Source organism: Tricharina praecox, assembly GCF_024521635.1.
Source record: "Tricharina praecox strain CBS 144465 chromosome Unknown BZA05scaffold_23, whole genome shotgun sequence".
Taxonomy (NCBI): domain Eukaryota; kingdom Fungi; phylum Ascomycota; class Pezizomycetes; order Pezizales; family Pyronemataceae; genus Tricharina; species Tricharina praecox.
Genome location: NW_026250425.1, coordinates 521,044 through 543,591, shown reverse-complemented (window position 1 = coordinate 543,591; position 22,548 = coordinate 521,044). Strand labels below are relative to the sequence as shown.

Below are 22,548 nucleotides of genomic sequence, written 5' to 3'. Positions count from 1 at the left end.
CGACGCGTGTCTCGGACTTCCCCGCCATGCACCTCCTGGGACCTGCTCCCCACCACAAGACCTCGCATTTCCTCATCACACTGTGCGCTCTCTAATCACACGACAGTCAACTATCTGGAGAGAATTCTTCACAACCATTCGACGACGGATAAACCAGCTCCCGAAGTGATTTTCTACATACTCAGAGGCTTCGCAGAAACAGAACCTCTCCTACTCGACTTACAAGCGCTTCCAAATTTGGGCTGTTTCACCAGGCAGCTAACTACCGGTTACCCCAGGTCCCCAGCTCCCATTCGAACCCTGCTCTGCCCTTCGGTTTGGCGACACCAGCGGCAAGACCCTTACTGTAGATTCTCCATTCAACCCAGCACTCCAGACATGACCGATTCTCCGCCAGCTAGCTATTTCCACGCCCGCCGAAGCGCTTCGTTGAAACGGCCGACCCTTCCTCCCGCAAATACTTCTATTCTGAGCGCGCATCGTGAATTCCCCCCAAGCAGGAATGTACCTATATAACAATGCGCCTCCAGCCAGCTCTCCGACTCCCCAAGCCGGTCTTCAATTCACTTCTGCACTCCTAACTACAGCATTCCCGATTCACATCTGATTCGAACCCAGCAAAAATGCCGCTCCTCCCGCCTCCCTATACTACCAAGACCGCCGCGCCCGTCGGCCGCTCCCAATCCACCAAACCCACGTCGCGCTCCCGCTCCCTCAGCGTCCGCGGCCGCTCCCGCGATACTTCGACATCCGTGCCACCGCCGACCAAAAAGCACCGCTTCACGCTCGCCTCGCTGCGCGGGAACTACCAGCCGGAGCTATCGCGGCGGCTCTACCGACTTATCAAGTCGGAGAACCACGTAATCGACTCGTACGAGGCCGCAGGGCACGAGCGACAGTCCATCGCCACGCAACTCAGCGAATGGGGCGAGCAAACGGGCGACGACGCCGTAAACGAGCTCTCGGACAAGCTCGGTGTGCTGCTGTCGGAGCTCGGCGCGCAGGAGGAGGCGTTCGCGCAGAACCTTGAGGAGTACCGCAGCGTGCTGAAGCAGATCCGGAATACTGAGAGCAGTGTGCAGCCCAGCCGTGACCATAAGGCGAAGATCCATGACGAGATACGGAAGCTGCAGTATAAGGACCCGACGAGCACGCGCATCTCGCTGCTCGAGCAGGAACTTGTGCGTGCTGAGGCGGAGAATCTGGTTGCCGAGGCGCAGCTCACGAATGTTACGCGGAGTAAGCTGAAGGAGGCCTTCGCGGCACAATTCGTGGCCGTCATCGAGCGCGCCGATAAGCAAACGATGATTGCGCGGCACGGCCTGCGGATGCTCAACCTCCTCGACGACAGCCCGGTGGTTCCAGGCGAGACCCTCCCGCCATTCGAGTACGAGCGTGAGGCGCGCCAGATCATCCTCGATGCCGAGGAGGAACTCAAGGAGTGGTCGCTGAACATCCAGGAGGAGCTCACGACGAACGCACATGTGGTCGATGGCGGGGTTGTCGACGGACTGGCTGCGGCAAGCGCCTCCAGCTCCGCGTCCGCAACTGTCATCGCTTCCCCCATGCCCACCCCAAGAGTCCCAATGTCGAATCCGCACACACAGTTTCTGGGGAAAAGCGCGGCTCCGCCCGCCCATCTAGTTCATCCTGCGCAGAGACATGTCAGCTTCGGCTCCCAGAGCAGCGGGAGCAGTAGTGGTGGAAGTGGAAGTGGGTACAGCAGTCCGTGGGACGCGCCGTACCCACTGTCGGAGGGCGAGAGATCGGTGGCGGCCGGGAAGGCGGCGCTCAAACAGCAGCAGTCGATGGGCCTCCTGGTGTGAGGAGGGGTTTACGTGCTCAGGAACCTTTCCCGTTGTTTCTCTTTCTCCATCTGGCGTTGGTTTATTCTTTGGGTGTCTTTGTATCATAGATTTCAACTTGCTTAATGTGGTTCTTTTTTGCTCATCTCAAAAACGACCGTGTCTGATCATGACTGCTATGTTCCAACTTACTCTACTACTTGGTGAGAGAGAACATCAATCCATTCCGCATAACTACAGCCTTACAGAATTACACATGGCGAACCAAACCAAACTCTCCTGCTCTCCCGCAGAGGGACAGGGTGGGAAACCCGCTACCACACAGTTCGTTGCGCCACTGCGTACCGAGTCACTTGGGTTATCTGACGACAGTGCTGTGTTAACCATGAGGGGATGACGGTCTGCGACTTCGAAGTGTCGCTGACTGCCGTGTTTCCCTCGCCATCTAGTCTCTAAATGTAGTCCGACGACATAAATATCTATAGCGCCACCGGCGAAACGTGATTCTGTGCCGAGAATTCGGTCAATTTTCAAGTACGAGGGTCGAGAGGCGAGTGATTCAACGTGATTGTCAGTAATACTAGGTACTCTATTCAACGAGGCAATCGTCGATACGAGCTAATGGTGGATGAACCACTACAGACACTGTTCAGCAGGCTCGAACATAATGAAATATGGAAGCAGGTTCACTCGAACCGTGGATTCGTGGAGGCGGAGAGCGCGAGTGACGTGCGATGAGTCTCTGACTCTTTGAACGAGATCGTTTATTTGTATGTAAGGAGAGCAAGCAAAAAAGTAACCGGGCATGAATAGGGGAAGCAGGAAGATATAGGCACCTTGGCACCTCTGAGGGTAATAGGTACGGTTCATGATATTCCTTCCAGAAATCCGTCAATCGGCCTCGCAAGCACCATTGGATGACGCGCAGCTTGGAACCCAGTGGCGGGTTTGACGCTGATATCAATGCTCCCAGTGCTCAGCCTTGTTGGCCTCGGGAAACTCATTCTCGGAGATGCTGTTTTGTGATCAGTTACTAGTGGCCTTGGAAGGGGTAGCCACCTTCTTCTGTACCGGTCACTATGCTTGAGCTATTCGACCCGTGGGCATCCATTCTTCTACGTTCTCACTGCTAGCTAGCTATTCCTGCTTGCAATACTATTCTTCCCAACAAGTAACAACTTGGCTCCTGACCAGAGCACGAGTGATGCAGAATGATTACGCTTGAGCACTCTACATCCTGGCAAGACAAAGGGACAACACCCTTAGGCATCTCATAGGTACTTGGGAATCACATCTTTGTTCATTCAGAACAAGCACGACCATGATCTTATCTACTACATACCTTCCTTATCGGAATCGCCGTACTTCCATCATTCTCCAACCCCATCCATGGACCATCCATGCATCCATTAATCCATCAATCCACTACCCTCAAGACCTAAATTTCTTACAGGGGAGATTCGGTTTATGCATATACTCTCTAATCAATGTATCCACTGCACTCCACGGGTAGCTAGTCGCTTCCATCTGTGGGTTGACCGTAATGCAGCTAAGCTTCTCCTCCACTGTATTGCATGCCGTCAGCCATCATCTCGTCTCAGTCGGAAGGAGGAAGGAGGAAGGAGGATATAGGAGAGAGGGGAACGCACATCCAAAGATCCACATGATGTTATTATAATTGGCGGCGACCAGCACCGCCCAGACGGCATGATCCTCTGGGCGACACATATGCGCCGCGATATAAGCCCTCGCATAGCCGTTCCCCGTCGGTTCCAGGCTGCGCTTGCATCTTCCCGGCGCGAGCTCATCGAAGTGCCTCTCGATGGCGTAGCTTGCTTCTTCTTCTTCTTCTTCCCCCTTTCCCTGGCGCTTTCGCAGCACCGTGTCCATGAGCTTGCTGCGCCGCTCGCTGAGAAGCACGTCGCGGCAGATGTACGGGATGCTGATGTGCACTTGCTTGATGTTTTGGCAGAAACGCCGGAGGAGCGGGCACAGGTGCGGGTGCGCGTGCGATCGCCGGGAGCGCAGGAACTGACGCTGCGAGTGCTCGGCGGAGGCGTTCGAGGCGGAGGCGGTTAGCTGGAAGAAGCGGAGGTTGGGGAGGTTGCGGTGGAGGAGGCGCGATATTCCTGTTTAGTGTTAGCTCGATGGAAGGATGGAACTTTGGGACGGGGTGATAACCTCCATAGGTCAGCCAGGGATTGCTGTCGAGTCGCAACCCCGTGAGATTCATCGCCATCCAGGGCAACGTCGCGCTGAGTATCGAGTCGTTGAATTCTGGGCAGTAGCTCACGTCGAACCAGACAAGCCGTTTCACGCCTTCGACATCGGCAGGACGAATCTGAATGGAGCCTTGCAGTTGTGGTCCCCTGCAGAGTATATCTGTCTCTGACACGGGCTCATGGTCGATGCGCAGGAACTCCAGGTCGGGAAATGAATGTCCACCGAGCAACCCTCGCCAGAACGGCACTGTCGGACGACAGAGGACTCCAAGCTCGGGATCTTGTACTGTACCGCGGCGGCTGGGGATCACTTGGAACGAAGAGGCTGGAAGGCCCGGCCCTGGGTAGGGCAAGGGGGCGGACGTGGCCGAGGCTGAGGAGGCGAAAATGTTCTCGACGCAGTTTGTTATGTATTCGCGGCTGAACTTCTGCTTGTTCGGCGAGCAGAGAAGTAGAAAGTCAACTCGAGGGAAGAACTCTTCGTCGAAGGCGATGATCGGCTGCTCGTGGCAGAACTTATCCATCACCCTTAAGCTGATGGCGACATTCGGACAGTGGCTATAATCGAAGGGAAAAAAGAATCAGTATCTCATCTAATCCCATAGGAGACAGAGCATGTACCAGATAATGACCTGAAGACCTGCGGACAACGATATGGCTTTCGGTCCGTCCGTGTCCTCGCCAATGCTCAATATCAATCGCTTGATATCTTTCGGAGTGCTGCCCCCAAGAGCCCCAATGTTGACCGGGCTCCGGACTGTCCGTACGAGCTTGTGGAGGGTTTCGAGGTTTCCAATCTTGATGTACGAGTAAATCTGCTGATGAAGCAGACGGTAGAACCCAGAGTAGACGAGTGTAAGACATAGAATCGAACGGCGAGAGAGGTTCCTGATGATGCAGGAGCAAACCTCGGGGACTCCAAACAGGCTGGACTCGGTCGTGTCAGCACAGCACGCCAGCAAGACGCGGAGAGAAACAAGCAGACTCAAGTAGTGTGAGAAGGATTGTAGGATTCCGTTTTGAGTAGATATTGTTGTACTCTGCAGTGGTCATGCTGCAGGATATTGGAGTAGATATCCTGTGCTAAGAATAGGGATAATAGATGCCAAGGTTGAACAGCGCTCGGGGCTTGAAGAAGGTCGCTGGTATGCCTGCGAGGAGAGAATGGACCGGTGCCTTCTATGGACTGGCCACGAGTGACTGCAGCAGCACCGGAACTTGCCGACATTCACGTGCAAGAATGCGCCAGAATACGCTAAAATCCGCCGCGTGCTGGATATGGTGTTATACACGTCTCCCTGTACAAGTACACCTCACCACGACCATCGCACGTTACCATATCGCGATTCCACTGCCATAAGCACAAGATATAATACGATGCCTCTCGGAATAGAGAGTAAGCTGTTTCCACCTCATCTTTTATGACGGAGATAATACTGACAGACACTACTAGGAATCAACGTGCGTCGCCGTTCGCCCAATGACCTCATCAACTTCATCACGCCGCTCGAGGACGCAGATAAGGCGATCGCCCAAGACTACCTGGAACGCATTGCGGCCATTGTATATCCCATCATGAAGGATAATGGCCTTGCTGTTATGAAGTACACCTACGCATTTTCCTTCCTCCTCGACGTCGACATCACGCTGACAAAGCTATGAATGTAGCCTGGACGAATTCCCAGCAAACGATGAATTCTGGGGACGAAACTGTGTGTACTCCTCTCCACGGTATCAGGATGGGAAGTATCATTAACCGACTAACCAATAGTCAACGCGGGCGCATGTATCCAGCTTGTTCTAAAACATCCAAAAACCGGACAATGGCTACCGTTCAAGTTTGTACAAGGAGTCATGATCCACGAGCTGGCACACAACAAGCAGATGGTAATCACGGACTGCTCCACTCTTTTCCCCCAGCATTTCTGACATGAAGCCCCACTACAGAACCACTCCTCATCCTTTTGGGCGGTCCGCAACAAATTTGCCCGGCTTCTTGATGCCCTTCACGCGCGCGACTACACGGGCGAAGGCTTTTGGTCCGCGGGGCGTGAACTAGTCAGCGAACAGTATACGCACGACCGGCCACTGGCGGAGTCCGAGATGCCGCAGCACATCTGCGGCGGCACCTACCGTGACAGGACTAAGCACCGGGTCCGGGCGCCAAGGGAAAGGCTGAGCTACGCGGAAACGAAGAGGCGAAGGATAGAGCGCAAGTTTGGGATGGCTGGAGAGGGGAAGAGTCTCGTTGCCGACGTCGACACGGCGGATAGAAAACCGAAGCCGAGGGTGGCTCAGAGTAAGCGTGGCCGCGAATTACGGGCAGCGGCGGCGTTGGCGAGGTTCGAGAAAGTTGAAGATAAGAAAGAGGAGACTAAGGAAGCGGATCGGGATGAGGAAGGTGTTACGAATAGCGAGAGCGAGGACGAGAAGGCTGTCAATGTTGGTGGCGGAAAGTTCATGGTTGCCGTGAGTGGAGAGCAGGATGGAAAAGAGGAGATGGACGAGATGGATCGAGAGCTCATCGGGCTACTGGGGGGGGGTGCCTGTGGTTCAGGAAGCAAACAACCCGCAAAGCCACGTGCCACATCCGCCGGTCAGCCCACAGCGAGGTCGAAAGCCGTGGTGAATCACCACACCCCCATCATCGATCTATCGTCCGACACGGAGGAGGCGAGGCAAACCCAATCTTCATCTCCATCTCCATCCATATCAAACATCAGGCAGCCACCGGCAGATCCCCTGCGTGCAAAGCGCAGCAAACATACCCCAGCTCAACCGGGCACGAATATTTTTCCAACTGCATCGTCAGCAGCCACACCACCACCACCAGTGACCAGTCGTCCGACTGTATCCGCTGATTCACCGCAAACATGTCCTGTGTGCTCCTGCACCAACAGGGCCGGGGCAGCAACCTGCCTAGCGTGCATGAACGTCTTGTTGGATCGCGACGATCTCGCAACATGGAAGTGCTGCAATGTGTCATGTCCGCCGCGGTACCGCAACTCCAAAGATGTGGTCTTCTGCGGTACATGCGGCGAAAGACGACGGTCGGACGGGAATACATCATACGGCTACCTATGTATGTAGAACACTCTGCAGAATGCAGATTGTACTGGTACATGGCAGAATCGGATCCCGAGGCTGTGGGCACTTTTTGCCTTAACGAGGGCCCAGTGATCAGAAGCATATCTAGGGGATAAATGCAGGACTGTGGGTTTTTCGGGCCGACAAGGGCGTAGGTTTTGATTTTGTTTTCGCATGAAGAGCGAATTCGCACTACAGGCCAGCCCTAGGGGACCTCCGAGACGAAAAAAACTGTTGCTATGTAGAGTATCGACCTAGGTAGCCATCCGTGATGCATCATGTCCCACGAGCACGATGGATGGACTGGCTTCAGCTCTCCACGTCATGTCCTTCCAAACACCAACCAACGCACTCAATTCCTCGCCCCGCTGTACGGGTATGTAGTATGTAGTACAATCAGTGCAGCATTTGTACATGCATAACCAACAGCACCCACGCCGCACCACCTACTTATGCCCCCCACCCCATTCCCTTCCCCCCGCCCCCAGTAACTGTTTAACACACAACGGCCAATCCATCCGTCCGACGGCGTCAATCCTCCAAGCCACCCACATGCATGTGCACCTGCACCTGGACCGTGCATTACCCTTCCCTTCCCCCACCCTTCCCCTTCCCGCACCCACCACCTCCATCCGTCCCACCCACCCACTCACCACCGCCTCTATCGTGAATCGTGATTGCTCACGTTTACGGCTCACGAGTCACGACACAATCTCTCCCTGCCGTCCCCGGCGATTCCCTGCCAGCCAGCGCCACACCCCCCGATTCATCCCTGGTCGGAGATTTTCGTCTGTTTGGTGGTATTGCTGAATATTTGTTTTTTCCCTCCCGGCAAATGATGGGGATGGGGAAGGGCATGGGGAGTTTGCTCGCTCGCCTGCAGATGTGATCGGTGAATGGGGGTGCGGGGTGGCGAGGCCTAATGCTCAACGGCTTCGATCGATCGTGATGGTTGTTGTTTGGTGAGGAACCAGGAGGAGGGGTGGGCTTGGATTTTGAGTTGGGCTTGGGCTTGGATACGAGCGACGAAGAAAGCTACGAAGGGGGAGGAAGGAAGAAAGCCACGAAGGGAAGGGACGAATGGAGGCTTAACGGGCGGGAGACTGGAGTTCTAGAATGATGAGTCTCACACTTTCGTTTTTGTTTTCTATTTTAATCATCATATGCATTTTTGTCTCTGGGCTCGGCGAGTTGGCGGCCTCCACCCCTCGCATACCGTATACCTTCTACCGGTATTTCTGATTGCGAGTTCGTGAAGGGGGTTGAGGCTCACTTGGCGCAAGCCCAGTTCCCACCGGAGGATACTCCACCACTCCATCACCACTCCGCTTCACCACGAGTCCGCGATCCCCACGGCCTCCTGCACTCCTCTCCAGCACTCCACCACTCCAGCACTCCCGCCACCGCTTGGCCTCGTTCCCGTGGCCACCGTCCACATACATCGGCAATTCCATGTAATTCCATGCACACCATCGCAACGCCGCCCAAATTCCAATCAGGCCCCCTCTCCCCCCGCCTGGTGGGTTCCTCGAGGCTCCAGACGCGCAAGCGTGGAGCAGCTATGCATCCCACGGGTTGCCATTCGACGGATCAGACGCACATGCGTATACCTATGCGTATGCGTGTCTCCACCGCCGTCTCCGTCGCCGCCGTGGTGTGGTGTGACGCAGGGAGAGCCACGCACGCCCGGCCGGACGATGACTGGTTACTGGTTACTGGTTACGAGTCATGTTACGGGAGCAGATACATCGTACGACGCTGTGGATCTGATCTCGTACTTGCTTACGTACATACAGACGCCGTGATGCACAAACTCTTTGCCCTCACGACTCACGAGCAGGCTTGCATTGATTCTATGACAGTCCCCCGCCCCGGGACCGAAGTGTCGCCGCAGCTGTGCTGTGTGTGCATCTAAAGCAGAAGGAAGGAACGAAGGGAAAAGAAAAGAAACAAACCAGACCCAGACCACGGCAGCTCCCCCGTCCTTGCGCTTGGAAACTGATACGGACGGACGGCGCTGCGTGCTGTTGCATGATGCAGTTATGCAGCTATGCAGTTATGCGGTAATATATGGATGGATGGTGGGATGATGGGATGATACGCAAGAAACGATGGACACTTCGCCGCCGCCGCCGTGGACCAGAGGCACGAGAAAGAAGACGTATGGTGGTGTGTGATCTTGATAAAAGTGCAACTACCGGCCAAAACATGCAATGCAAACATCAAACTCCAGAGCCCATCAGAGTACAGACCACGCGCCCTCTGCCCACCGCAAGATACAGAAGGAAAGAAGGAAAGAAAGAAAGAAAGAAAAACTAAAGATGGAAAGATACCAAGAAACCAAGAAAGCCCCGGCCTGCTATCCACCACCATCAAAACGCCCTGGAAAAGGAAGATGCTGCTGAAGGAGAGGAATAGAGGGGGTGGAGACAAAAACACACTAGGTAATGCCTCGCAAACCAAACCCTCCTCCTCCCCCCACCCACTCCCGACGCCTGAACCAGATCATCCCGCCGGTTCGTCTCGTGGATACATGCGTATGCTCACTGCTCACTCGCGCACGGTCCAATCGCGTAGCCGCATCACATATGACAGGAAGCACGCTAGAGAGCAGATTCCGAACGGAACTACAGTGTCTCAGCCACATAACCTCCGCTGCCGCTACTGCTGCTGTCCACCAGGAAGCCGCTACTAATCCCAACTCCAACTCCAACTCCAACAGCATCCGCTCCATACTGGCAGCCGGAAAACTCCATGCCCATCCCTATCCCTCCAAATCCAAAGTTCGAGCCTCGCCACCCGAACGCGGTGGGGGAAAAGCAATCACCGCCTCCGCCGAACCTGTCGCCTAGCATCAGCATGGATGGCGCTGCGGTTGCAGCCGCAAACCCGGGTGTGATGTCCTTATCGCCGTCCGGCTTGGTGAGGAAGTCGTACCAGCCTTGTCGGTCGACAGGTGAGTCGTCTGGCAGGAATTCACGCAGAAACTCGTCGAGAACTAGCTCTGGCTGTGGTGGTACACCAAAACCTCCAGCTTCGTACCCCGCATATCCCCCGTATTGCTGTTGATGTTGGTGCTGGTGCTGCTGGTGGTGTTGTTGGGGAGGGGAGGACTGTTGCTGGTGCTGGTTCTGGAATTGATACTGGAGCTGGAATCCATCGCGCAGCCCGAACTGGTCGCCGTCTGAGTTGTCCGACACGAAGGGCATCTCCCAGCGGAGGAGTGGAGGCGCTATCAAAGATGCCCATTCTTCGTCCGAAAGCTGAAAAGCTTGTTGCTGTTGTTGCTTTTGCGGCGAAGGCAGGAGTTGTGGAGTGTTCCGGGTCCTTGGTATCGCTTCCGCTGAATCTCTCAACTGATGGTGTCCGCGTCTCTCCCTGCGACGCTTTGGCGACGCTTGTTGGCCGGGCTTGTTTGCTTTTTCTAGCTTCTCCTTTTCCACCTCTGCTACTGCCGCTGCTACTTCTGGTGGTGGTGCTGATTTTGGTGCTGGTGTTCGTGCTGGTGCTGGTGGTGGTACTGCTGGTGCTGCTGCTGGCGGTGGTGAGGCTGCTGGAAGTGGTGAAGCTGCTGGTAGTTTTGACGATGCCTGTGGTGGCGATGGTGCTATGCGAGCCGCCGATGCTCCTGTTGCTACAGCTAGTACCATTTCCTGAAGCTTTGGCGATGCTATTGCAGGCGACTGAGATGCCGTCGATGTCGACGATGCGCTCCACGGCTTCGGGGAACGCTTCGTAACTCGGTTCTGCCTTTGTTGCGGTCGCTGTGGTCGTTTCTGTTGTTTCTGTTGTTTCGATTGTTTCGATTTCTGTTGCGTGGTGGTGGTGGTGGCAGCGGCGGCGGTATTGGAACTCTTCGCATAGATAGTCCAAGGAGCCATCTCGAACGCGGACTGGCGAGAGTGCACCGTTCGTTTCTTCATGTACTTTGGGTCGGGCTGGGGCGGGGGAAGGTAGATGACTCCGGGCATATGCATACAATTCGCGATATCGTCCTGGCACGATTCTTCGGAGCAGGCCACGCAGCACAGGCCGGCCACTTGGTCCCCGGAGAGCTCGGGAAAGGATGATGCGATATCGGCCATGGTTGTAGAGGGTGTCGGGTGGGTGATCGATCGGTTGACGAGGCGGAGGGGATGGTGCAAGCTGTGGTGCCATCGAGGGGAGGCGGGTGGGTTTATATGCGCACGGCCAAAAGCTGCCACGATACCGTGCCGCTCGTGCGATTACCTTTGCACTATGCAGAAGAGAGGCCAATGGTGATATTCACGGAACACACAAATTACAAGTCCATAATAGCTGCCCCTCCATCCCTCCCACCCTCCCCCAGCCGGGCTGCCATGCCACCCCACCAGTCACTTAGTTCCCTTGCCCCCCCCCCCCCCCCCACCCCCCGGCCCCTCGCGTCTGCTGCTCTCTCGCTTATGGCGCCCACTGCCCACTGCCCAGGGAATAGGAATATCACATTGGAGTTCGCAACGGCAATCCGCTCCGGTTGGTTCCAGCTGGATCTCCTCTCTAGCGTGGGTTCGTGTATTCGTGTGCCACCGCCGGCCGATGCAGCCAGGAACGTTGATACGCCTTGAGCACGTGAGGTGTATGTGAGATGTAACCATCTACTAGCTTATCTAAAGCCGGCAGCAAATGGACACTGGACGGTCGAGCAGTGGCCGGGCAATGAGTAAAGAGAAGACAGATGCCTCGCTATGCAACCGTGGACACTGCGGACTGCTATCGTGGGTATTCCGACAACTGTCATTCACACATAGGACATACTTCTACCAGTATGTAGGACCAGCCGGTACATCCTGTAGGTACAGTACCTAGAATATCCACCCCACGAACACCGCGCCTATCACGTCAATCCTGCGTATCCCATGGTCCGTAGTCCGTGGGGGCTGACCATATCAAAACGTCCTTCAGTGAAGAACTCCCGAGTCCCCCCCTTGCTTTCCCTACTTTCCTCTCGGCCCTCTCGCTTCCCTCAAAAGTTTAACTAAGCTGAAAGTATGTAGCTGAAGTAATCATGCAACTTTCAAGTGCATCTTTCTTTCTTTTCTTCCTTTTCTTTCTTTCTTTCTCCCCCGACCCACGTGTGCGTGAGTGTGATCGATTGGGATACAGCCGCTAGGTAGGCCAACAAACGCATACCAGACAAGTAATGTGACATGTCAAGACTCGACCGGCTCTTGCTCTCAATCTCATGATTCATCCATGATCCACTACCTACCAGAGCGGTGGAACCGCAAGCGGCACACATGACCGAAAGGACTCTGGAGTCTGGAGTCTGGAGGCAAAATGGAACACGGTCCGGACTCCGAAATGGGACGGTCGAGGTTTCACTGCCTAGTAGCGTCCCGGACGTCGTGATGTGATGTGGTGGAGGAGGCCAAGTGGATGGGAAGAGGTGGGGGTGAGGGCCGGATGAATGAGGGGAAGAAGAGTAGCCACTCGAATACTGTAGAATATACTAGTAGTTAGCATAGTACTCGGGGATCCAGAAACCGAGTGATAGAAATGATGAGCTTGCATATGTTCGGCATCAAAAGGTGTGGTCCGTGCATATACTAGTAGGTACCGAGCAGAAGCCCATAGTTAAGGACGGACAACTATCGTATACGCCGTATGGATCAAGTTGCCATCATAGCTCGAACGCCCACGTCTGCCATTACCGCCGCTCTTCAAGTGCTATTCCGACAGACCCCGCAATGACCTCCGGCGATGTAGGGCAGGATCGAGTGTTGTGGATATACGATGGGAGAGAGTATACTGAGATAATAGATGATATTGATTGCTTGGAGAAGAGAAAGAAGCTCAGTACAAGACGGGCGTATGGTGATAGCTATGGTGGTGCCAAGCCTGGAATGAGCCAGTCTACCTAGGCCAGAATATAAAGAGGAGCCGGCGACTCGCGAGTGACGCAGAAAGACGAAAAGGAAAGGCAGGGGCTCCGATTGTAGTTCCCATGGCAGGACACAATCCAGCCGGTCCGGTTACCAGGTCAACGTAGAGTAAACATTCCTCGTCTAGGTACTCTAAATCGCATCTACTCTGGCTGTACCTATTTCACTCATTTCATTCTTTCCAGAGCCCTCCCCTCCAACTCCCAGTCCAATCGTCCAGCTACCCGTGATTAGTGAATTCCTTTTCTTTTCTTCCCGATTGTAGCCCGTCATTATCTTCTATCACATACTCACCGGCTGTCACCCTTATCCGCCCAAGGTGCCTGCTGCCCAGGCCACTCGAGACGGGGGGGCTGCGGTCCGGAAACTTCAAACATCTCACATTGATTGGCAAGGGATCCGCAAAGGCACGACTAATCACATACGTCGACCGTGGCTTTGCAGCTTACCGTATTCTCGAACTCATGGGCTGACGGTTTGGCGGGCTGGTGGGCGATTATAGTCGATTCATGTCGGAGAACTCGCATAACATCGAGAGCAGCTCTCAGAGTGCCTCGCCGAGTGCCACGCCGAGCTCGAGGTCCACGACGGGCTCCCTAGCCGCAACTGTGGGTGTCCGTACTTCGACCGTCTCGCCTCCGTCGCTGCTGCAGCGGAGAGGATTCCACTCGTTGTCGGAACACTCGTTGGTGCCTTCTACCGCCACCGCCGCTGCCGTCACTGGCCATAACATACGCTCTCAGACCAGCTCCCCACTGTCACAGAGGAGCCATACGCCGTCATCATCACGAGTGAACGAACACAGAAGACATGGATCGGGATCGAGTAGTGGGGCATCTCAGAGTGCACACGGCAAACGTCGCTCAAGGGACAGGCGCAGTTTGACTACGGGTGAGGAGTACTGGGCCCAGTGGATTCCGGAGACGGGTAGCACGGTGCAGCAATTCCGATCGGATCCCGTTGGGTCGGAATTCTCCATAGGGCCTGTTGAGCTGGGCGAGAGCTCTCCAGGTCCGTCCAGTCGGCCACAGACACCCCAACGCCCGTCTACTAGTCCCCCCGCTACGGAAAGGCGTTCCGCACAGAGTGCATATAGCTTCCCTGCCGACCACGGGACGAGATATCCGTACCCGTTAGTGGCCAGCTCGGAACATTTTGGTGCCCCAGGGCCGTCCAAAGGATCTGAAAGCTCCTATAGGCGATCCGCTCACGCTGGATCCAGCATGTCGGCCGTGATGGAACGGCCAGCGATGCAATCACGAGCATTATACCCGGAGCCGACTACACCTCTCACCCGGCCCGGTCCGTCTCCTCCGGTTTCTGGCCCATCCCGCAGGAATGCATATGCTGTGCCGCCCGTTTCTACTTCCGATCTGCTTCTTGGCCAGTATTCCACCCATTCCGTCCAGGGACTACCACCACTTCCGAATAGTCCGATGGCACAAGGAACGCATTCGCTTCATTCCAGCCATAGTTCGAGGAGCGACTTGAAGTCACAACACAACTTCTCATATCCTCTAGACAGGAACCACTCCAGTCAGTCTGACCACCACGATATGTCCAGAACTACCCCGGAAGCCATGAAAGATCCTCGGCCCTCTACAGCTACCAGTCAGATGGGCGTGGATGGTCAGATTGATCGATCCAGGTATCGGGTGAACAGGAGTAAGAGCAGCTCAACCGACTACTCCACCGAAGCCTTTCGAAGACTACATGGCGGTGTGATACCGAATATAGACTTGGGATCCGGTGGACGTGCGCGTCCTCCTCTCACCAGCCGCACATCATCACATTATTCCAAGTTACCAGACCCAACCATTCCTCCGATTCCGAATACAACGCGGCGGGCCAGCTACAGTAGTGTCACGGGGATCAGTCCGGTTGCCGAGAGATACATCACCGCTTTCTCGAATTCCTCTTCCGAACCGTCGTCCATCTCGAGGGGGATCTCGAACACCCGTCCGTTAACCATCGATACACATTTCACCCAAGCTGATGGTGCTCTGAGCTCACCAAGAGGCCCCGGAAGCGTGCCAGAGTCACCTATAGCCGCACATCAGTTTATAGAGGGTACATTCTTTCCCAATACCCCTGCAGAGCGAAAACGGGTGGACGATTTCGGTTTCCTGAACACGATCGAAGCGTCGGAGCGACCATACACTCCCGACCAGTTTGCGTTCGATGCGGGAATGCTCAATATTGATCCGACTACTACTCGCCACTCCAGCCAAAAGAGTAAGAGAAGCATGGCAAGTTTCGGGACGCAATCGAAGCGATCTACTGGACAGGCATCGATGCCGGCAAATCAGAACCCGACGGGATCGATTGGCAGAAATGTACTGCGGAAGAGGCGCCCAAGCTTGAAACCCCACCGTGCGAATAGCCTAGAAATAGGGCCCGTTGCGGGTGCAGACTCGCGGCCGTCGACCATGGAAAACAGGTGTTTTCTTACGGGAAGCTTGAGAAGCCGCCCGTTGGATGTTGACTACTCCCTTGTTATGCCGCATACCGCGACCACGTCCGCCGGCCCCTCTAGAGGACTTATAATCGATGGTTACAACACTGTGCCGGGAAACATTGGGACACCTCGCAGGTCAAGTAGAGGTTCCGTCTTCAGCGTTCTCAATGGCAAGGGCAATCCGATCTCCGACGGAGAGCCCAGGGATGGCAAAGCATCGGTTAGTAAAACATCGGTTAGTAAAGCATCGGTTGGTAAAGCATCGGTGGGCAGTCTACTGGATGGGTTTGAGTCTTCCAACCCGGTGGGCAGCAGCAGCAAGGGACGACCCAAACGTCGAAACACATTTTCGCACGTGCTGGGCACCAAGTGTACCGCAAGCTCCCCGAACCTCGAGTCAGCGAGCTTCCCCGAACTAGCAAACGTGACTCCCTCGCCTACCGATGCGGCGTCATCCAAGTCTACATACACGGCCAGCCGCGGCCGCCGCCACCTATCCTTCCTCTACAGCAAGGGCAAGCAAGTGCTCCGCGACGTCTGGCACGAAGGCTGGACCGCAGCCCTGGAGGACTTCAGAAACCGCCGGGCAGCGGAGAAGACGCAGCGGTACGGCGTTGCGGGGAAAACGCGGCCGGCCTTCATGAGTGGAGCGCTGCCGGCGGGTTCCACGAGGACCTCGAGGATCGGCAGGAAGCTCGGTGATTGGTCCAGGTTCAAGAGGCGCAGTAAGTCGGCGTCGAGTCATGGCACAACAGATGGGCAGGGTGCGCAGGATGGGCACGGTGGGCAGCGCGGATTCCAGGGCGGATTCCAGGGCGGACACGTCGGGGAGTATTCTGAAGCTTTCGAAATGGAGGCTGCTGCGGTTGCTACTGCCACTGCTACTGACACTGCTACGGCCACTGTTACTGTTACTGCTGTCGAAGCGAGTCCGAGTCCGGCGAGCACGAATAAGAAGTCGGCGTTCACGGAGGTGTTTGAGAGGACGCGCACGATCAGTGCGGAGCTGCGCAGGGAGAGGGATGGCGTGCTGAAGAAGCTGAAGGAGTGCGCGGGATCTGCGGCAGATTAGGTAGTGTTGGTGATGGTTTGCCGGGCTTTTTCACCAGTTTGCGATTGTATGTTTTTGTGGGGGGGGGAGCTGCGTTCGGATCTTGAGTTTGGGCGTTCTGGGGGATTTTACTCCGGTTTATGGTCTGGTCTTTCGTCTGGATTTTTTATACGGCCGTTTTTCATATCATGCCGCCGAGCGGCCTCATCCTGATGGGTAGGTAGGCACTCTGGGTATATACTTCACCAACACAATGCTTAAAAAATTGTACTCTATCACTACGGCATGATTCGTGCTTGTCGTTTCACCTGGTCACACCAGCCGCAGCAGGCAACGTGACAACCCCCGATCTCAAACACCTGGCTGTGCGGAAGTTGCCGATGTGGGACGAGGGAGCCCTGTTTTCTGTCGCGAAACGGATGACGCTGCGGTGCAGGGTACGTGGGCGCAGCATGTTTGGCCCTTGGGACGGTCCGTACCGGTCGGTATTCGCCAGCGCAAGCGGGGTTACATGAAGGTTCCCCATACCACACCGAGTGTCCGGTTGTCTAGCAGTTGGGTGTTGGTCAGTTGGAGTATTTACGGAATGATACCCAGCCAGGTAGCCAGGTAGATACTCTAATTCGTCAACGACCTCGCATGACGATTCTCCAATCGATACCGTATATACCCTCGCCCATAATCATTGGGGGCCAATCATGCAAATAATTAGCCGGACGGATTGCCTGGCAGCGGGTCAGCTTGACGGCTTGACAGCGTGTTGGTCTGTGAAGTCAAATTTCGATATGTAGGCGGTGGGCAGTGGCAGTTGAAGTATGATACATAAGATTTATGTACGATATGATACCTGGCCAGGTAGGAGGTAGGTAGCCAGTGAGATATGGGCGGGTAGACCCGATGCGGTCGTTCAACGTTGTAATGTCCGCTGGTGCTGCTTTTCGTTCGTCCAGGTAGTCGGTCGGTCGGGCTCTTGTTCAGCCCATCAGACATTATCCACCACAGCAGACATTATTATCAACACTGCAGAGATTTTATTGAGGTTGATAGGTCTGGAGTTTACAGGCCTACTTTTCTTTCTTGTTGCTTTGATTTTTTATAGGTAGTCAATCGAACGAGTTCATCAGTTGTTCGTATGTAGAGTACCCGTTGAGGGTACACATCTCACTACTAGTACTCTACTATAATCTGTCGATGCACGAAGCGTGCCGATTTTCCTATCGATACCCACGTCCATTGGGGGGTGCCATCAGGGGGCAATCATTAGCCGGACATCCTGACAGCGGTACGTCCAATCACGCGCTGGATTAAGCTGGAAGACTGGAACCTTTCGGTCGGGTACCGCTACTTCGAGAGTACATCAACGGAGGAAAAAGGAAAAAGGAAGAAGCGAAGGGAGGAAGAGAAGAGAAGAGAGAGGAGGGAGGAGGGAGGGGAGCAAACCTGGCATCCACGCATCCACGCTGCCACGCATCCATGGATTGATACTTAAGCCCATGTCCGCGCCCGCCCTCCCAGGGTTTTTTTGGGTTGCTTTCTTGCTTGCTTTCCCCCACCTTCCTGCTGATTCTCCTTCGACCTCCAACCCGCCTGGATGCTTCGCCCTTCCATCTCGACAGGAACTTGAGCAAAGATCCTGAAAGATCCTGATAGATCCTGACGGACGCTGTCGATAGCATTTTGATCTACATACGCACGCGTCTACTCGAAACAGCGTCCCTGCCTGCGACCGAAGCGGGAACGGGAACTAAACGGAACGGGAACTAAACGAAACCAAACGAAACCTTCAGTTCAGCCCTACATACGTTATATCATACGTAGGACCTTGGCACAGAACATAGTTACGCCCCTATCATCATACCGTACAATCTCACATCCCCCTCACATCACCCCACCTCCCCATCCACGATGTTTTCAAAACGCTACCCCTCCTTCACCAGCCGCAACAACAACCGCAACAACGCCGCCTCAGATCCATTCGCGGACTCATCCATCTCCGACAGCGAAAGCCTACTTCTGCCACCTTCCCAATGCACGCAGTCCACACAGTCCACATCTACACAGTCCACATTCACGCAGCCACCAAGACGAAAGAGCAAGCGAGTGCTGATGCGCGAGCTCGCGCGCGCAGTCGTCCACCCGAGAAAGACGAGGATGGCGAAGAGGCAGGTTAGGGCTGAGAGGGAAAGGGAGTTGGAGGTGGAGAGGATTAGGAATATTAATGACTTTCTGGAGAGTGGGAGGGGTGGACCCAGGTGGGGTGGGTAGGCGTTTGTGAGGATTTTGGGTTTTGGGGTTTGGTATGCATACTGCGGGGTTTTTTGGTATTGCGGGGGTTTTGGTGCTGTGGGATTTTGGGCTGCGGGGTTTGGGGGGATGAAAGGGCTCCTGTAGTTATGTACATATGCATGAAGTATGTACATGTTGGCGATTGTGACTCGTGAGAGGGGGTTTCTCTGCTTCTACTTCAGTTTTCTGGTCCTGTTTTCTGGTTCTGGTTCTGTTTTTGTCGGTGCAAGTTTGTGCCTATGATAGTTGGATTTGACTTCTGTCACTCGTTGGATGGAAAGGGCATGTCCAATTTGTTCGTGCGGAAGAGAACACACCAATGGACCACTATATCATTCTGCATCGCCTTAGTACGCCGGTGCCATGTGTAGTCCTGCCCGCCGTACAGGTTCTACAACACTCCCGACAGCTTGTATGACTGCTACCCCCACCAATTTATTTACTAGAGTAGCATGTATCCGTCCTTCAGACGGCTCCCATGAGGTAACTACAAACGGCTCCCTGCCATCTACAACATCTCCCACATTTCCCCTCCACTACAACATCCCCCCAACAGATTGCAGCACCTCCTCAACGACGCCCCATCCGGCCGGGCCATTCTTCTCAGGACTAACCCTCCAATTCCCGACGGCGCAGCGCACGGCGGGCTTGCCATCCCACACCGTGGGGCTGACATACATGCGGCCAGTATCGTTGATTCGCTCCTTGAGCAGTTGATTCTGCCACTCGTCCTTAGCTCTAAACAGCACGACCATAAACACTCTATTGACAGCCTGCTCCTCGGTGACAACGCCAGCCTCGCGCGGCAGCAGCTCGAACGCAGGGTGCCGGTACACCACGCGCGCGATCTCGCGCGCGTGCAGAACCAGCCGCTTCACGAGCTCGCGGTACCCGCGCGCCCCGTACGCTACCAGTGTGGAGTACACCGGCAGCGCACGGAAGCGCCGCGAGTTCTCAAGGTGTGTGTTGAGTGGGCTTGGCACCAAGGGGCCGCTGCCGTTGGTGATGGGCGGCGCGGCGAGGTATGGCGCTGCGTTGCGGAGGTTCTGCTGAAGGATCTCCGACGTCCGTGTGTAGAAGAAGCCGCAGTCGTATGGCTGGTGGGCGGGTTAGAGTGATGGTTCGTGCATCACGGAAAAATGGAAAATCGGGAGCAGGAGGGGGACCTACAACGTTGAGCAGTTTGTGGCCATCCCCCGCGATCGAGTCCGCGTACTCGATGTCCGCAGCCCACAGTGCGACGTCGGACATGCCGTTGGCGCTGTCCCTCCGCGCGTCCGGCGAGAACACACGGGCAAAGATGCCGAACGCGGCATCAACGTGGATCCACGCGGACCCATAGCGATTGACCAGAGTGCGGATGGCGCGCAGGTTCGACACGAAGCGGCCAGTGTTGACCTCGCCGTAGCCGACGACGAGGATGGAGACGACGCCCTTCCTTGCGCCGTCGGCGAGCGCCTCTCCCAGCAGGACCATGTCGAATTCCCACGGCGTGGCGGCGAGCCCTATGTCCTTGACCTGGTTGCGGCCGATCCCGACCACGGCCGCAGCTTTGGCGACGGAAGAGTGCGCTGCCGCCGAGAGCACCTGGATCCCCATCACTCGCGCTTGCAGACACGCCTCGAGGATCCCCATGTCCGCGATCGAAGCGTCGCTGAAGCCGAAGCCGGCAAAGACCAGTTTGTCGCGCAGCAGCGCCTCCCGCCCGCACATCAGCCCCAGGATGTTCGCCGCCGTGCAGCCGGTGGTGAATGCGCGCCCCTGCCATGTGGTCCGAGACAGCCGGAACAGGTCCAGGAGCATCTCGAGGGCTCGGTTCTCGAGGGTTGTGGCCAGTGTTTCCTGCGGAAGGTGCACCTGCACGTTCTGGTCGACGATGGTGGCCAGGAAATCGCCGAGGAGCGCTGCCGGCGTCGATCCGCCCGTGACGAAGCCATAGTAGTGCGGAGAGATGGAGGAGTCGTTGAAGGCCGGCAGCAGGGACGAGGCGAGGTGGTGAGTCACTCCTGTCAACCCGACGCCATCCTGAGGGAGGTCGTTTAGAAGCCGACTCGTGCCGAGCTCGAGCTCTTTGGAGCTTGGGAGGATGGGTTCGCGGCACGAGTGCGTCGATGGGAGGTAAACTTCCAGCAGGACTCGTTCCAGCTGTGAGATCATGGAGCGAAACTCGTATGCGGTCGGGGCGATCGCAGGCATTTTTTTGGATATTAACCTTTAATTCAGTGAGATTCGGGAAATCAAAAGGAAAAAAAGAAGAGAAGAGAAGGGAGGGCCAGCCTTGATATTTGAACCAGAGGAAGACGACGCGGCCATCTATTGTTCGGTGAATTGGGGGCAGATAATCCCCGTACATGCTCTCAGTAGTAGTTAGTGGCTGTTCTTTGACTCTTTCCCTTTATCCATGCTCGTGACGTGCAAATAAATAGGTGCTTGCCGCCCTCTTCCAGCATGCGGCCCACTAGCTAAGTGAATTATTGACATGCACCACGACCCAAGGGAGCAATCCGATCGTGCGCACGCCAAGGGACAACCGTTACAGTTCCACGCCCACTCGGAGACGCTGTAGAAATGGATCCTGCCTTGAAGTTATGTAGAATAACCATCTGAGTGTGGTGAGGTCATTGGTGGTGATTGGTGATTGGTGCGGGGAGACGAACGGATGTCACATCCACCCCGAAACAACTCATTGCAGTCGGCTCCTGTGAACCATCACAGGTCCTTTTGTCGCCCATGGGAAGGGGCGTTCTCGTGTTGTTCCGTTGGGCGGTTCGAACACGGCTATCTCACGGTTTATCACTCGTGCATACTTATATCAGCCGGACGGGCGCTTGTTTTCCGGCAGGACGTCTGACCTTGCATTAGCCACAGACCAAACGAAAGCTGTCGCCATAGATACGAGTAAAAAAAACCTAGGTACTTCCTGCGCTAAGTACGTTCTGAGTGGTGGCTTCGTCGAAAGTTGGGGAAAAGGGCTGATCGCGAGCTGATGTTGGAATCCACGTACAAAAGTGTCTGTTGATTTAATTGCACCGTGTGTAAGATGTAGGTATGTATGTTATGTACTGCCACCTTCTTCCTCAGTCAGCCCTTCTGCGCATGTCTCACGTAGCCGTCTGAACCGTGACGTACTCGGTACGTGGTACTTGGTACGTAGACGGCCAAATTCATGCGTTCGACTTCATGCATCAACAACCCAGCATCGCGATTGGCGGGGGACGGGATGTATAGATAGGCAGCAGGGCAGGCGCGAGCCTCCGCGGGGGAAGCACAGCGGCTTATGCATAGAGGCAGAGGCTTGAGCTGTCGTGCTGTCGGATCGCGATGAAGGTGCTGCGGTGCTCTTCGAGGTCGTGGAAACAAGTACCTGTGAGCTCTATGCCGGCGTGTTGATGCAGCACATCCAAATTTAGTACTTCGATTCACCGAGGTATTCAATGCCGGTCGATTGTCCGATAGGAAGTATGTGATCGTCAACTCTGTTTGCGGGCGAGCGGTTAATGCCGCCAGTTCTGACTGTGGCTTTGCCTCGAAGCTTCGGATTAGCACTTTCGTGCGTGTACATACATTAGTCTCCCATCACTTACCAAGGTTTTGTGAGGGCTCTGTCGCCAATGCCTCTCCAGGCCGGGAAGCGGCCGGTCCAGTGAAGGAGAACAGACAAGAAGAAAGAGGAAATAGTGGTTGATCGTCTATTCTGTAGATGATGATCGAGAAAGCAGAAGACAAAGAAGAAACC

At 55.3% G+C, this 22,548-nt stretch overlaps 8 protein-coding genes across 8 annotated transcripts; 3 read left to right on the top strand and 5 right to left on the bottom strand.

Moving 5' to 3' along the window:
• Nucleotides 1–623: 623 nt before the first annotated feature.
• On the top strand, nt 624–1,937 carry BZA05DRAFT_431309 (Eisosome component PIL1-domain-containing protein; the record flags this gene model as incomplete). The annotated part of the gene is made up of 2 exons (XM_051486182.1): nt 624–1,550; nt 1,608–1,937. The coding sequence occupies 2 exons, from the start codon at nt 624–626 to the stop codon at nt 1,824–1,826; spliced, it is 1,146 nt and encodes a 381-aa protein (XP_051336995.1). The 3' UTR covers nt 1,827–1,937.
• A 1,086-nt stretch (nt 1,938–3,023) lies between these two features.
• Nucleotides 3,024–5,080, bottom strand: BZA05DRAFT_438227 (uncharacterized protein; the record flags this gene model as incomplete). Its single annotated transcript, XM_051486486.1, has 5 exons — nt 3,024–3,370; nt 3,455–3,934; nt 3,987–4,585; nt 4,649–4,954; nt 5,067–5,080. The coding sequence occupies 5 exons, from the start codon at nt 5,078–5,080 to the stop codon at nt 3,237–3,239; spliced, it is 1,533 nt and encodes a 510-aa protein (XP_051336994.1). The 3' UTR covers nt 3,024–3,236.
• Nucleotides 5,081–5,323: 243 nt separating this feature from the next.
• BZA05DRAFT_406621 (WLM domain-containing protein) lies at nt 5,324–7,410 on the top strand. Its single transcript, XM_051484527.1, has 5 exons — nt 5,324–5,423; nt 5,481–5,631; nt 5,696–5,739; nt 5,799–5,914; nt 5,975–7,410. The coding sequence occupies exons 1-5, from the start codon at nt 5,405–5,407 to the stop codon at nt 7,115–7,117; spliced, it is 1,473 nt and encodes a 490-aa protein (XP_051336993.1). The 5' UTR covers nt 5,324–5,404; the 3' UTR covers nt 7,118–7,410.
• A 1,682-nt stretch (nt 7,411–9,092) lies between these two features.
• BZA05DRAFT_136043 (uncharacterized protein) lies at nt 9,093–9,545 on the bottom strand. The gene has a single exon (XM_051478853.1). It carries the CDS (start codon nt 9,485–9,487, stop codon nt 9,155–9,157), a length of 333 nt encoding a protein of 110 aa, XP_051336992.1. The 5' UTR covers nt 9,488–9,545; the 3' UTR covers nt 9,093–9,154.
• On the bottom strand, nt 9,366–11,248 carry BZA05DRAFT_406615 (uncharacterized protein). The gene has a single exon (XM_051484526.1). It carries the CDS (start codon nt 11,197–11,199, stop codon nt 9,742–9,744), a length of 1,458 nt encoding a protein of 485 aa, XP_051336991.1. The 5' UTR covers nt 11,200–11,248; the 3' UTR covers nt 9,366–9,741.
• A 2,278-nt stretch (nt 11,249–13,526) lies between these two features.
• Nucleotides 13,527–16,547, top strand: BZA05DRAFT_447418 (uncharacterized protein; the record flags this gene model as incomplete). The annotated part of the gene is made up of 1 exon (XM_051487156.1): nt 13,527–16,547. The coding sequence occupies one exon, from the start codon at nt 13,527–13,529 to the stop codon at nt 16,545–16,547; it is 3,021 nt and encodes a 1,006-aa protein (XP_051336990.1).
• Nucleotides 16,548–18,323: 1,776 nt separating this feature from the next.
• On the bottom strand, nt 18,324–19,195 carry BZA05DRAFT_135915 (uncharacterized protein). Its single transcript, XM_051478852.1, has one exon. The coding sequence runs from the start codon at nt 18,944–18,946 to the stop codon at nt 18,446–18,448; it is 501 nt and encodes a 166-aa protein (XP_051336989.1). The 5' UTR covers nt 18,947–19,195; the 3' UTR covers nt 18,324–18,445.
• A 1-nt stretch (nt 19,196) lies between these two features.
• Nucleotides 19,197–21,272, bottom strand: BZA05DRAFT_135914 (pyridoxal phosphate-dependent transferase). Its single transcript, XM_051478851.1, has 3 exons — nt 21,090–21,272; nt 19,983–21,024; nt 19,197–19,909 (listed from the first exon to the last, which is right to left on the bottom strand). Exons 2-3 carry the CDS (start codon nt 21,006–21,008, stop codon nt 19,349–19,351), a joined length of 1,587 nt encoding a protein of 528 aa, XP_051336988.1. The 5' UTR covers nt 21,009–21,024; nt 21,090–21,272; the 3' UTR covers nt 19,197–19,348.
• Nucleotides 21,273–22,548: the final 1,276 nt, after the last annotated feature.

Coding starts and splice junctions, on each gene's coding strand:
- BZA05DRAFT_406621 (XM_051484527.1), top strand. Junction 5,632..5,695: donor AATGGCCTTGCTGTTATGAA/GTACACCTACGC, acceptor CTATGAATGTAG/CCTGGACGAATTCCCAGCAA. Junction 5,915..5,974: donor TGGCACACAACAAGCAGATG/GTAATCACGGAC, acceptor GCCCCACTACAG/AACCACTCCTCATCCTTTTG.
- BZA05DRAFT_136043 (XM_051478853.1), bottom strand. CDS start 9,487: ATGGTGGTGGATAGCAGGCCGGGGCTTTCTTGGTTTCTTGGTATCTTT.
- BZA05DRAFT_406615 (XM_051484526.1), bottom strand. CDS start 11,199: ATGGCCGATATCGCATCATCCTTTCCCGAGCTCTCCGGGGACCAAGTG.
- BZA05DRAFT_135915 (XM_051478852.1), bottom strand. CDS start 18,946: ATGTACATACTTCATGCATATGTACATAACTACAGGAGCCCTTTCATC.
- BZA05DRAFT_135914 (XM_051478851.1), bottom strand. CDS start 21,008: ATGCCTGCGATCGCCCCGACCGCATACGAGTTTCGCTCCATGATCTCA. Junction 19,910..19,982: donor GCCACAAACTGCTCAACGTT/GTAGGTCCCCCT, acceptor CCCGCCCACCAG/CCATACGACTGCGGCTTCTT.